The 12,526-nt window shown below is 43.6% G+C and overlaps 2 protein-coding genes across 3 annotated transcripts; one reads left to right on the top strand and one right to left on the bottom strand.

Annotated features, from left to right (window-relative positions):
* Positions 1 to 99: 99 nt before the first annotated feature.
* Positions 100 to 2,309, bottom strand: rps9 (ribosomal protein S9). Of its 2 annotated transcripts, XR_012963919.1 has the most exons (6): positions 2,244 to 2,309; positions 1,499 to 1,611; positions 1,266 to 1,388; positions 875 to 1,061; positions 610 to 764; positions 164 to 356 (listed from the first exon to the last, which is right to left on the bottom strand). XR_012963919.1 is itself a non-coding variant. In XM_076154794.1 (5 exons), exons 2-5 carry the CDS (start codon positions 1,593 to 1,595, stop codon positions 179 to 181), a joined length of 585 nt encoding a protein of 194 aa, XP_076010909.1. In that variant the 5' UTR covers positions 1,596 to 1,611; positions 2,244 to 2,309; the 3' UTR covers positions 100 to 178. The 2 variants fall into 2 exon arrangements, 1 of the variants encoding a protein (XP_076010909.1); XM_076154794.1 differs by lacking the exon at positions 610 to 764 and having other exon boundaries at positions 100 to 356.
* Positions 2,310 to 3,347: 1,038 nt separating this feature from the next.
* On the top strand, positions 3,348 to 11,188 carry rbfox1l (RNA binding fox-1 homolog 1, like). Its single transcript, XM_076154751.1, has 12 exons — positions 3,348 to 3,434; positions 6,220 to 6,456; positions 8,811 to 8,987; positions 9,070 to 9,123; positions 9,218 to 9,310; positions 9,400 to 9,469; positions 9,569 to 9,628; positions 9,737 to 9,872; positions 9,966 to 10,005; positions 10,103 to 10,170; positions 10,501 to 10,582; positions 10,679 to 11,188. The coding sequence occupies exons 1-12, from the start codon at positions 3,348 to 3,350 to the stop codon at positions 10,721 to 10,723; spliced, it is 1,149 nt and encodes a 382-aa protein (XP_076010866.1). The 3' UTR covers positions 10,724 to 11,188.
* The last annotated feature ends 1,338 nt before the right edge of the window (positions 11,189 to 12,526 follow it).

Genomic DNA, 12,526 nt, shown 5'->3' with positions numbered 1-12,526 from the left:
TACACTAATACCATACATCTATTAAACATTCCACCCCTACAAGGGCTCATGAGCCATTTCACCAAACATTACAGAAAAAAAAAAAATCATGGACAAGAATTATTTGGTTAACCAATAATTTTATTGTAAATTTGAGCAAACAGGAAGCATCAGAAGACGCTCCTGGACGACACCCTTCTTAATCCTCCTCTTCGTCGTCAGCTCCTCCAGCTCCAGCCTGGCCCTTCTTGGCGTTCTTTCTCTTGACGCGGCCTGGGCGTCCGCCACCGTATGGAGACCTCAGGGAGAAGTCGATGTGCTTCTGGCTGTCCAGGCGAACCAGGAAAGATGGGATGTTCACAACCTGCTTGCGCACACTGAAAAAGAGAAATGACACTTTAAAAACCATGTTGATGGTCTCACATTTCAAAAGCAACTTAAGGCGGGGGGGGGGGAAATCATGCAACTGTGTAGAAGACAGTATGTCCAGATAAAGTAATTTTACTGCAGGCCTCATTGACGAGGAATTCGTGACACCACAGAAAATCTGAAGATGAAATTTAATCACTGGCCTGAGTTACTTGGTATAAGAGTTCAAACTTGCCCGAGGTGCAATCCCCCATACCTTACCTGACAACCACACGCCCCAGTGGCAGCCTGAGCCCTCGCCGTGGCAGGATTGGCTCTGGGCAATGTCTACTGACAAGGTATATGGTTTGATACCAAATTGACCTTGCGGAATTGAGTTATTTAACTCACGCTGAGCAATAGAACTTCATGGTCCTCTGATGGAAGGGAAAGCATTGACAGTTTCTCATGAGTCTGGTGCAATGCAACCCCTCAAACTTATGAGCCTGGTCAAATTTTCACATTCACAGAATCCTTATTTTCTTACCGAATGTGCCTCTGGCGAATCAGCACACGGGCATGGTGGATGCTCTTGGCGAGTCCGAGCTTGAACACCTGTGTCTGCAGCCTCCTCTCCAGGAAATCTTCAACCTTCAGACCCAGGATGTAATCGAGCTTCATCTTACCCTCGTCCAGTACACCAATCCTGACCAGACGCCTGAGCAAAGCGTTACCTAAGAAACCACAAAGGAGCCAATTATTTACAACCCATGTGTTTGATGCGATTCATCTTGCAACACGAACATTGACAGTCTAATGAAAGGTCGACAATGTTGGCCTCATTGACGAGGAATTCTTGACACCATAGTAAGGTCTGACAATTGATAGTTAAATCATCGGCCAACATGTGGAAGGGACAACTTTGACCAATATTGTACCTTCGAACAGACGCTTGGGGTCCTTCTCATCCAGAGTCAGCAGCTCTCTGGCAGCTTTACGGATCTTGGCCAGTGTGAACTTGACCCTCCATACCTCACGCTTGTTCCTCAGTCCATACTCGCCTTGATAGAGAAACAAATCACCAGTTAGTCCGTGAAAGGTCTAGAATCAATGTCTAAAGGATAGCATTTCATTCAGAGAGCCAATTTTGTTTCCTTTAGAGAGGACATACCAATTAGTTTCAACTCCTGGTCGAGACGGGACTTCTCGAAGGGACGGCGGGGGGTGACATAGGTCTTGCGACAAACCCAACTCCTGGCAACGGGCATGGCGGCTTATTTGTGCCTGCAACATCAGGACATAAGACATTAGTCAAGTAAGGACAGCTGACCAAAGCAATGACAAAACAGTGAAATCAGAATAAAATTGATATAGCTTTTAGCCATGACAGAACGTTTACAACACAAGTATTCCAACGTAGTCTAGTCTAAGACGTCATCCTTGTGAATATCTTTAGTTTGTATGTTATTCCCGATTCTACAGTTAAACATTTCTCGTGGTAATGCTATTTTGTTCGGTAAGCACTTGAACGCAGCGCTACCGTTCTACATTTTCCCATATCAAAATGGCAGCGGACGGTATTTAAAAACAAAAGTTTGACATTTCTTTACTGTTTATGAAGCGAGTTATGTCAGGTACGATCGGATGAATGGGATAACGCCAAACGTTAACACTAATGCGACGAAGCACAAGGCCGCCGGCGCATTAGCCGCACCACGTTTCCACTTGCTAGCTAACGTTAGCTTAGCAACGTTAGCTTCGCAATCTCTACAGTAAAAATGGCGCGACACACTTTTAGCAGATGGCCGCCGCTTTAAGAGTATATGTGTGTGCTGCCAACCGACTGTGGTGTATTCAAGGGCAGGCGCAGCGTAATATTGCGGTAGAATAGTCATGGAGGTTTCGCTGCTTCGTACCTGTCTCGCTCAGGCTTGCGCAGTAAAGAGACAGTTGAGGGAAGTTCACACGCCTTTATAGAGCTGAGAGACACTACATATCCCAGCATGCCTCTGTCCATGTCCGGAAGTAGAAATGTGAGAATGTCATATCTGGCTCACCCTGCTGGACAAACTGAAAACAGCACATTAAAAGCTAAAATCCAACGTAAAATGGCTTAATCACCTCAAAAACAATGGAAATTGTGTTAAAATGTCTTTAACTGATTTCGCTCGTCTTTCCTCCTCATTTTTGTTATTAAAAAGATTTGCTCTTTGTCTCTTGTTTTGGCTGATATGTACCTATTCATTCATCTGTTTTTGTTGTTGTCTTTGTCTTTGTTGTTATTGTTATTTATTTTATTTTGTTTTTGTTTTTGTGCTGCACTTATATACACAACATTTTGCACATTCTTATTGACACTTAAAACTCTTTATGTATCTACGTTTCTCCAAGTATGTGTGTGTGTGTGTTAAAAATAATATCTGTGTAGTGACACGCTTGTCACAGATCTCCGATAACACACTCACAGCCGTCAACCAGAACATACACATTTAGTCAAATACGGCGCAGTGTGCCCTAATAATCAATGGAATAAGCTGGTATGCTAATGTGAAAAGGTGTAACAAGGAGACGGAAAACTTGTGCAACAAAGTGTGTAAGAGAGAGCGTGTTAAGGTGGTAAACTCAGGGAGAAGGACATAGGTGACTATTTATATAACTCTGAAATGGGACCCTGAGCATGTGTTTCTGTCTGTCAGGCTGATCAACCGATGGACACACAGAACCTCTCCTGCTTTCTCTTTCACTGGTCTGTATCCTGTCTTTTCCGGACAGGATCAGTTGTTTTCTGCAGTTACTTTGTGTTTTCTTTGACTCATCTGGAAAGTTAACAGAGCCTTCACAGCTTCTTATTCTTTCCCTCGCCCTGCTGGACCTTCCATTTCCTCCTGTTGGATTCTTTCTTGTTTTTCCAGCCTGACTGCCTGCTCTCCCAAGTGTGTATCAACCTTTCCTGTTCCCCTGCTCTCCTTTTCCTCCCATCTTCCATCGTTCCCTGTCTCCTCGTGCTTTGAGTTTGGGCTATGCTCTCCTCACCCACTGTGATCCTCCAGCCGTATGGATTGCCTGTCTATCCACAGACATCCACATGCTACTCCAGCCTAGTCCAGGTAAACGCGCTGCCTCCTTCTGCACACTGCAACAACTGTTTCTCCTCTCTGTTTCTTGCACAAATGTATCTGACATTAATGTTACAAAACATACAACATCAAATTTGACTCTCACCGTGTTAATACTTTAGGTTGAAATGGGAGTTCAGCTCATTGGGGACATAGTAAGTAAAGATTGTGTTGAGATAATTTTATCATGTCTAATTTAGTAAATAGATGCCTTGTAATGTCTGTCATGGTGTCTTGATAGCGCCGGACGAATTAAAGTGGGAACAAAGCAGACTGATGGCAGGTGGCTGAGGAAGATTGCAAAACATCTTATACATTTAATATTAAGGACACATTAGGGTTATCTTTAGTAAGGTGCAGTCAGTGTGCCAAGTGTGTGTGTTTAAGTATCCCCATGCATACCAGAACTGCCACGGTGCATCTGGTATCTGTCTACCTTGTCTCTGTGCTTCAGACCGGCTGTATTTTTAGCCCTCCTCTTCTCAGCAGATAATCACAGGAGGAGATTCTGTCACCTATCTTGTTGTCTGTGCCCCCCCTCCCCCCTCCTCACACACACACACTTAAGGAAGGCGTGAAAACAGCCTGTTGTGCACTATTTTTGCACAGTTAAATGCTGACTTTTGAGCAATCCGAACACACAGGAGAATTCAGTAGTAAGGGAAAAGAGCTGAAGTCCAAACACAATACAGCCTGTTTTTAATTGGTCCACAATGGAACAATAATGACCCTTATAGCCAAACATATTTAGTCACAAACCTATATCTCAGCAGACAGACACTAAACGGCTGGCTAGCTGAAAACAAGAATATTCTGTTACATCTTATATCGTGCAAGATGTGTAAGCACTTAAAAAGCCACATCTGCAGTTGGAGTGTGTAAATCCTGCTGCAGCTGTCCCAGCAGGCACCTGGCCAGAGCCGTTGACCTCTGATCTGGAGCTGACAGCTGAGGAGGGAGTGGGAAGACGGAGCGAACAAATGGCAACCAGAAAAAAACTCACAAGGAGGAGAGAGGGACACTGTGATACTCTGTGAGACGCAGCTGCTGCTTGATGTGTGGGGACGCAAAGCAAATGCGGGGGTCTGTCTGGTTGTGATATCTGATAGATTCTGTTATCGTCCCTCTTCTGTTGGGCCAGTGTGACGTGACAGATGTTGTGTTTTCTCAAGATGATAGGGCCGAGTTAGTGACTAGTTACTGTTTAGTTTCAGGCATAATAGAAGTTTCAATCATGGATTATCTCCTCCTTTAAAGACGTTTGATTGCTTGTTAGCAGAGCCCATAGTGGAGACAACGCTCCCTCTATCTATCTCCTATCTATCTTAACCTGGGTCATTATCTGTATGTTTCTAATTCTGCTCTCCTAAGTGCAACAGTTGATAGAAAGCAACACCAGAGCGGCTGTGATGACACGTTGGCCGACACACTTGCAACGTTTTCTCTGCAGGGGAAATCACGGAGAGAAGTGAAATAGTGTGCCAATGTTTGATATGCTACAGAGGAACGATTAGTATGATGTGATCATCTGTGCTGTTGTTGTACTACCAAACACTGCCACCAAAGCATCGTTTATCATCCTAATATATGAGGGCAAGAAGACAGAAATATAATATGCCTGCAACTCACAGAGCAGCTGTAATATTATTATTACAAGATCATTTGGAATGATTTGACAGATTTTCCAGCAGGATGTCAGATGATGTGAGTCACCTGCTCTGCTCTGTCTCTAGCACAGAAACCAACCTAAGGAATTTGATAAATTAATTTGTGGATTAAAGCCCAGTTATTTGCTGGAAAGTAACCAAATGCACCTTTGAATATTTGGAGGTTTATGTGTCATGGTATTTGGCGATATCTTGTTTGAGAAATTGATCTACTGTAAGTGTGAAAGACTGTCTAGAAACTAAAGAGCATTTGCATTCATAAATACTTCAGCCTGTGTGTGCGTGTGTGTGTGTAAAGTTACACAGGGTGGGTGGGGGGGAACAAGGTGACTGACAGTTACAGATGACCACAGCTGGTGTGGCCCCCAGTCCCTCCAGCTATGGCTCTGATTAGCTGTGATTGGTTCATGAGCAGCACTTATGGTGCGGTGGGCGGGTGGTCAGTTGGCATTTAAACATGCGGCTGTTGTTGGACAATGCATCAGAAACAGGGGAATGCGCTAAAGGGGTAAGACAATACTTTTACTTATCAACAATCACTCTTATGCATTAGGACTGTCTGATGATTGTTCACATCTGTTTTTTTATCCACTAGTGATTGAGGCACAAAAATCTGTAGAGGGAGGACAGTGGTAAAGTACTATTACAAATACAATATCTCCTTTGATTCCTGCTTCTCTACAGGATGAGTTAACCCTATAATGAATAAGAATTTGCAAAGTAACTCCCTACAAGCTTAATGTTTCTTTTCAGTCGGTGCCAAATGGGTCAAAGTCTTGTTTCTTGTGCAGTTTATAAGTAATTTACTTGATGGGGGAAACATGCTTTTTTTTCTTAAAATCAGTAAACCTGAATCTCATGAAGCTGTATGAGATTCTTCATTCTGCCTTTTAAACAGGAAAATAGGACAATAAGACCAGAAGCTGCTCACTCTGAACTACAACAAAGTCTTCAAAAGTCATGAGTGTTTTCTGCTGCTGTTAAATGTGATGTGATGTTTGCACGCAGCACTAAATTAGGCCTCTTTTCCCTCTATTTCTATCCATTTTTACCAGTTGACTTAGATATTTGGCTCAGCTGTGATTCCTCTTCCTCTCTCTCTTCCTCAGGGAGGCCCCGCCCAGGAGGCCATCCCTGGCAGCGGTGACCCCACCCTGACTCAGGTCTATGCCCAGCCTCCCTCTTACCCCCCACCAGGCCAGGGTCCCCCAACATCTGCAGGCAGATTACCACCTCTGGATTTCGGCGCCACCCTTTCCAGCTCAGAGTACCCGGAGCATCCTCAGCTCAGAGTGTATCAGGGGCCGCAGCACGAGGGGGCCGACACCCTGGCACCCGTTAACGCCGTAAGTTTATTTATGACTTCAATTTATGACACAAAAACAGAAATATGACCTGCTTTAACTGGATCATTGAGGTAATGTGAGAGTAATTCATCATATCACCTCACACACAAACAGATGGAGTTTCCTAGTCCTCCTATATTTAGAGTGCCCCCCCCCCCTGCTGTGTCTATGTATGGGAATGCTGTGACACTGAAACTGAAGGGGGGGGGGGGGGGGGGGGGGGGTCATTTTCCAGGACAAACTGTCATGATTAATTCTTCATAATGATGTGTTTGTGTTTTGATATTGCAGCTTTAAGTGTGTAAAGCATAAGTGCTGTCTGTCTTTCTCCCAATTCAGAAATCCAATAGAATTTTGATAAGTGAGTAAATAAAGCAAATTCTTTTACATCAGTGGAGTCTATTGTTTAAGAAGAGGACATTTATTCATTTTCTGAACATAATATACAATTATGATACATATACAGTAAATGAAGACTTGTGATCGAGTGTCTAAACTTCACTAAACTATGTCAGAATTCTGTGTTTTAATTTGTGGGGCCCTGTATGTTTACTTGAGGATGATTATGACTGTATGTACAGCACACATCATCCCATCATTGGTCACACACACACACACACACACACAACAACAACAACAATCAATTGTCTTTCATTCTTGAAGTCGTCCACTGTGTGGATGATGTGTGTGACAGCTCAGCTCTGCTGCCGAACTTCACTCTTCCTCCTCTCATAACTGCTCTTTGTGGCTCCATCTATATATTCTATCAATAGAGCCTCTGACTTACAAGGTCCGTGCTGATTTTCGGTGGAAAGTTGAGACGTCGCAACGAAGGGGGGGTCAAAGGGGGCGGCTGACCAGATGACCCCTCCCCCCTCTGAAATATCGCTCAGGTCCAGATCATAATTCTGCATCGTGACATGACACCACCACCCAACTCAAACCCTGTCCCTGTCTCCCCCCCCTCACTGTAGCCTGTATCTCTCTGTGTGTGTGTGTGTGTGTGTGGGTGGATGTGCTGCTGTGACCTCTGCTGTATTCTGTAGTAGCCATGGCAAGCCAGTGCAGTGTCAAAAATGGCCAGTGTACATGGATGTGTGTGTTACAAGCTCCCCTGCGTGAATGTGCGTCCCTTTGCGTCTACCTCCACCTATTAATTATGCCCCTTGACAAATGACCTTTAACCTTTGGCAGAAAAGCAGCACTGTGACCTTAGACTGACATTTTTTGGAACGTTTAGTTTTGATCTCTGCCCCCCCCCGCCCCTGCCTTCCCCCTCCCCCTCTTCCTCCTCCAGCTTCTTGCGCACCGTCTCTGCCTTGTTTACATTCTACTTTGGTTTCGTTTTTGAGGCCTTCCCCACTGTTTCTTTCTGCCTCTTGGTGCTAGAATGCTAATACCAAAGTTCACACCTGCAATTGATATTTTATTTGATTACACCTTTTTGTATGTCCAAACCTTTTCCACTAGGGTTTTCTTTGCTTTTGATTCTCTTATGTCTCCTTCACATGCACCCTGCTGTCTCTCCCTCACTGCTGAAGCTTTGTTGCAGACTTTGACATCCTCATGTTCTTGTTTGGACTCATTGATTTGTCTTAAAAAATATTAAACTTTTTTCTGGTTTTTGCAATGGTTGACCCACACACATACTGTACACACACACACACACACTAGCATCGTGGTGCATTGTGGGATAGTGAATGTTTTGGTTTTGGCACATTAGTCTTTGAAATGTTCTGCATGGGCCCATTTGAACCAGTTTCATATTAGAATAGCACAGCTCCATGTCACAGCTGTTTAGTTATTAGTAGTATTATTATATATCTATTTAATATTTACAATAAATTCAATCAGGGAAGCGTAAAACTTGAATTTGTCTATTGCTGTCAGAAGTTGAACTCCTCCAGGCATGAGACGCCTCACTAAACGGAGCCCTTTCACGCCTCCTCACATCTGCCTGAGAAGGATCACTGGTTGCTGAATGCTCTTTGACCTTGGTTTGGATCACTTGACCTCATGAACATGTTCCGTGTTTTGCCTAATGCGATGTGATGCTTCTACGCAACTGAGTTTTCACACAGACGTTCTCCTCTGGTGAATCTGTTGAATTGACTTTTTCCCTTTTCTTTCTTTACTTTTCTACTGATGCCCTCTCCCTGTTTTTCCTCACACCCACTCTCATCTCATTCATACCCTTCTTCTTTTTCCATCTTGTCTTTCCATCTTTTCATTTCCCTGTCTGTTTCTGTTTGTTTCGTCCTCTTCTCCTCATCCTTCTCGTCCATTCTTCTATCTGTGTACTTGCTCCTCCTCCTCCTCCTCCTCCTCCTCCTCCTGCTCTTTCTCATCATCAGGATGACGCCTTGGCCACCGTGACCTCCGACCCGCAGTCTCTGAGCTTATCTGTGTCATCAGGGGGTGGAGCAGGAAGTGAGGAGGAGGATGGGTCAGGTAAAGCCCAACCCAAACGCCTCCACGTCTCCAACATCCCTTTCCGTTTCAGAGATCCAGACCTCCGACAGATGTTTGGGGTATGAGTTCCACACTCCTACACTCCTTGATCTCTCTTGTATTTACATTTTATGATGCTGACACCAACTCTGAAACTTTCAGCAATTCGGCAAGATTCTTGATGTTGAAATCATCTTCAATGAAAGGGGGTCAAAGGTCAGTACAACAAAACAATGACAGACATATATGGAAAAACAAACATTTCAACACCGGCAACATAAAATAGATGATGACTATGACAAACCTGCAGGGTTTTGGATTCGTGACCTTTGAGAGTGCGGCGGAGGCTGACCGAGCACGAGAGAAGCTGAACGGGACGATCGTGGAGGGACGGAAGATCGAGGTGAGACCGAAGTCTGTCCAGGTTCCTCCATTATTACTCCATGCTGTCTTTGCTTATCATCGTCTTGGTGCTGATCTCTGTCTCCTCAGGTTAATAACGCCACGGCAAGGGTGGTCACCAAGAAGCCTCAGACGCCTCTTGTGAGCGGAGAGATTTCACGTCAGTCAAACCTCATCGCTCACCGCACACCACTGATGTTTTATATTTCAGTTATGTTTTAGAAAAAGAAGCTTAGATCTTTTTATTCTTACTATGTAGCTCCTGGATGGAAGATCAACCCAGTCATGGGGGCCATGTACGCACCCGAGCTCTACACGGGTAAGAGATCCACTCCACCTGCAACGCTGCTTTTCAGTGCCTTCACATCCTGACATTGTTCATTGTACTTCTTCTTCTTCTTCTTCTTCTTCCATTCTGTGAGTACAGTTGCCAGTTTTCCATACCCTGTAGCGGCTCCCACCCTGGCCTATCGCGGCTCTCCTCTCCGCGGCCGAGGTCGTGCCGTTTACAACACGATTCGCTCTGCTGCAGCCACGCCTACTGCTGTACCCGCCTACCCCGGGTAAGACCCTCGCCCCCCCAACAACACTAACTACTCCTTTACTTCACTGCAGAACATCTCAATATTCTTGTTTACTCGTTTGGTTTTGATCAGAGTGGTGTATCAGGATGGACTGTATGGAGCAGAGGTCTATGTAAGTAGCTGAAAAGTAGCTTTGCATATCATTTTTCACTTTAAAATCAATTAAATAGTGTTTCCTCGCTAATGTTCATAATGTTTTTCTCTCTCAGGGTGGATATCCTGCAGCTTACAGAATGGCTCAATCAGCATCTGCAGCCACAGCAACCTACAGTGACGGGTAAGCACAGAAACTCAACACAAAGAATTCATGTACAATTAGACACAATATCAGATCAAAAGATACCAGATAGAATAGATTCAAATGAGTTTTAAACATTTGAGGAGCAGCATGGAGGCCATTGAGATTAATGCAGATGGAGAGCAAATTGAGGAAACAAACTTAACTTGGAAAAACATACAGGAACATCACTCAGAAATGTTCAACCAACCAAACTGGAGCTTTTCTGAAATGCTCCTCAGAGGCGTGACTGGACCTCACCATGTTCGCCTCCATGTAAGAACATGTCAGTACATGTTGTATGATTTGATCCTCTGTCATAATCCTCAGATACGGACGTGTTTACGCGGCGGCGGCTGATCCTTATCACCACTCAGTAGGACCAACAACAACATACGGAGTTGGCACAATGGTGAGTTCATCTAAACCTTCTCCAGCTGTGTGCAGATCTTTCTGGTCTCTAGTGAACAATAACCTGCAGCGTTCTGTGCTCTGCTTCTGTTCACAGGCCAGTTTGTACAGAGGAGGATACAACCGCTTCACCCCATACTGACACACCCACTGTGGCACTGTGGGACCGGTTGAGCCACAGACACTGCAGGACAGGTGACGAGGTCCTTCGGGAAACGTGTGTCCCCGTCTCAACATCTGGCCGAGACACTAAACAGACTGAATGTGTAAATACTGCAGGACTGGTCTGCTGTCCGTCCTGCTGAGGAGAAGCTGTGTAATATATAAATACAGGATATACTGTAGATCTCTGAGGTGTTTGTGAATTTGAAGAGCTTTGCTGTGGGAGGTCTTAGTTGTATAGCCGGCTAACACTACAGGAGGATATTTGGTTATTTTAGCCCGCTCAAGGTGCCAAATACTGTGAGGAGGATTTTTGCGAGATTTACACGGGTCAAAGTGTACAAAGGGAAGATTTTGTACAATGTTAAAAGACATATTTTTGGTGACGCAGGCTTTTGTCACGGATTTAAGATAATGTATATGTGCGGGCGTGTGTGTGTGTGTGTGTGTGTGTGTGTGCGGTACGCATTAACATTATACACTTACACAATCAAAGGAAAGACAGCTGTGACATTATTATTATTATTCTGATTATTATTATTAATATTATTATCAGCAGCAGTAGTATTCTGAGCAAAGCGTTTTTTTGTTCTGTTGCCTTTCTAACAATCTACCTCTTGTACATTTTTAGCTTCACACACAGTTACAGTGTCAGTTGGTGTCAGTTTCTAAATCTGTCAAACAAATGACTTGTTCTCACCTGGACTAACACAGTGGACCTTCTTACCAAGTGACTCTGCTCCATTTGAGGGTTTGTCTGTCAAAGGAGGATACAGATTGACCTTTGACCTTTTCTTAGCCATGTTTTTACACCCATACTTATTCACAGATACATATTAGAGTAGCAGCCAGAAACTCTGTTTTTCTAGGATTTCTCTTCTCTTCTCTTCTCTTCTCTTCTCTTCTCTTCTCTTCTCTTCTCTTCTCTTCTCTTCTCTTCTCTTCTCTATTCCTTTCTTCTGCTCTATTCTTTTCTATTAAATGTCTATCATGTATTTATTGCTTTTCTCAATCAGACCTTTTGAATAATATCTGTTGAGAATTCTTGTTTCTTCTTTTCTGTTTCCCTCTCTGCTGCTGTGTTTGTGACGTTCACCTCTAAATGAAACATTTTCCCTCCTTCTCCTCTTCTTTCCTACCTTCTTCTCTTGCCATTTTGTTTATCTAATCTGCTTTCATTTCTTATCGTCGTGCCCTCCATCCTCATCTTGTTTCTGCTTCTTCACACCTCCTTTGATCTTTATTTCTAGTTGGCCTTGAAATGTGATATCTAAATTTGTAAAACTGGATTCTGTTTGAGGTGAGGATTGAAGAATTACAAAGGATTTGATCCTGTCTGTATTTATTTTTGCTTTCTTCTCTGCCTCTGTTTCACTGTTTCCCACTTCTTCTCCATTTTTAATACTTTTGCTGTTTCCCTTCTCTTGTTTTCTCCTTTCTTCTCATGTGTTGTTGGTTGGTCTCTTCTCACACTTCAGTTTTCATTTCTTAACATTAACGTTGTCTTTCCTTAATCTTCTTCTTGCTTATTTTCTATTCTTTTCATCTCTCTTCTGTCTGAATGGATTTAACCCTTTCCTTTCTGCGTGATAACTCTACTTACATAGTTGCCTCCTCTGCTCAGTCTATAGCTTCTTAATTCTTTGCATTATTTAGTCTTTTCTCTCTTTTCTGTGCTTTAATCTCTTCCCTCAGTAGTTGCGTGCTCTCTTCTCTTTAGCTCCTTCATAGTTCTTAGACATCTCTGTAGTAAAGCCAATATTTCACTCGTTATTTATTCTTC

This window comes from Genypterus blacodes, unplaced genomic scaffold, assembly GCF_046128005.1.
Source record: "Genypterus blacodes isolate CSIRO-AG114 ecotype Tasmania unplaced genomic scaffold, CSIRO-AGI_Gbla_v1 ptg000063l_1, whole genome shotgun sequence".
Lineage (NCBI taxonomy): Eukaryota > Metazoa > Chordata > Actinopteri > Ophidiiformes > Ophidiidae > Genypterus > Genypterus blacodes.
This window is presented reverse-complemented; position numbering and strand designations above follow the sequence as displayed.

What these genes read in the sequence shown, in the direction of transcription:
- rps9 (XM_076154794.1), bottom strand. Translation starts at nt 1,595, where the DNA reads ATGCCCGTTGCCAGGAGTTGGGTTTGTCGCAAGACCTATGTCACCCCC. An exon ending in CCCCAAGCGTCTGTTCGAAG is followed by an intron (nt 1,062 to 1,265) that starts GTACAATATTGG and finishes GTGGTTTCTTAG; the next exon opens with GTAACGCTTTGCTCAGGCGT. An exon ending in ATTCGCCAGAGGCACATTCG is followed by an intron (nt 357 to 874) that starts GTAAGAAAATAA and finishes TCTCTTTTTCAG; the next exon opens with TGTGCGCAAGCAGGTTGTGA.
- rbfox1l (XM_076154751.1), top strand. Translation starts at nt 3,348, where the DNA reads ATGCTCTCCTCACCCACTGTGATCCTCCAGCCGTATGGATTGCCTGTC. An exon ending in TGTATGGAGCAGAGGTCTAT is followed by an intron (nt 10,006 to 10,102) that starts GTAAGTAGCTGA and finishes TTTCTCTCTCAG; the next exon opens with GGTGGATATCCTGCAGCTTA. An exon ending in ACAGCAACCTACAGTGACGG is followed by an intron (nt 10,171 to 10,500) that starts GTAAGCACAGAA and finishes CATAATCCTCAG; the next exon opens with ATACGGACGTGTTTACGCGG.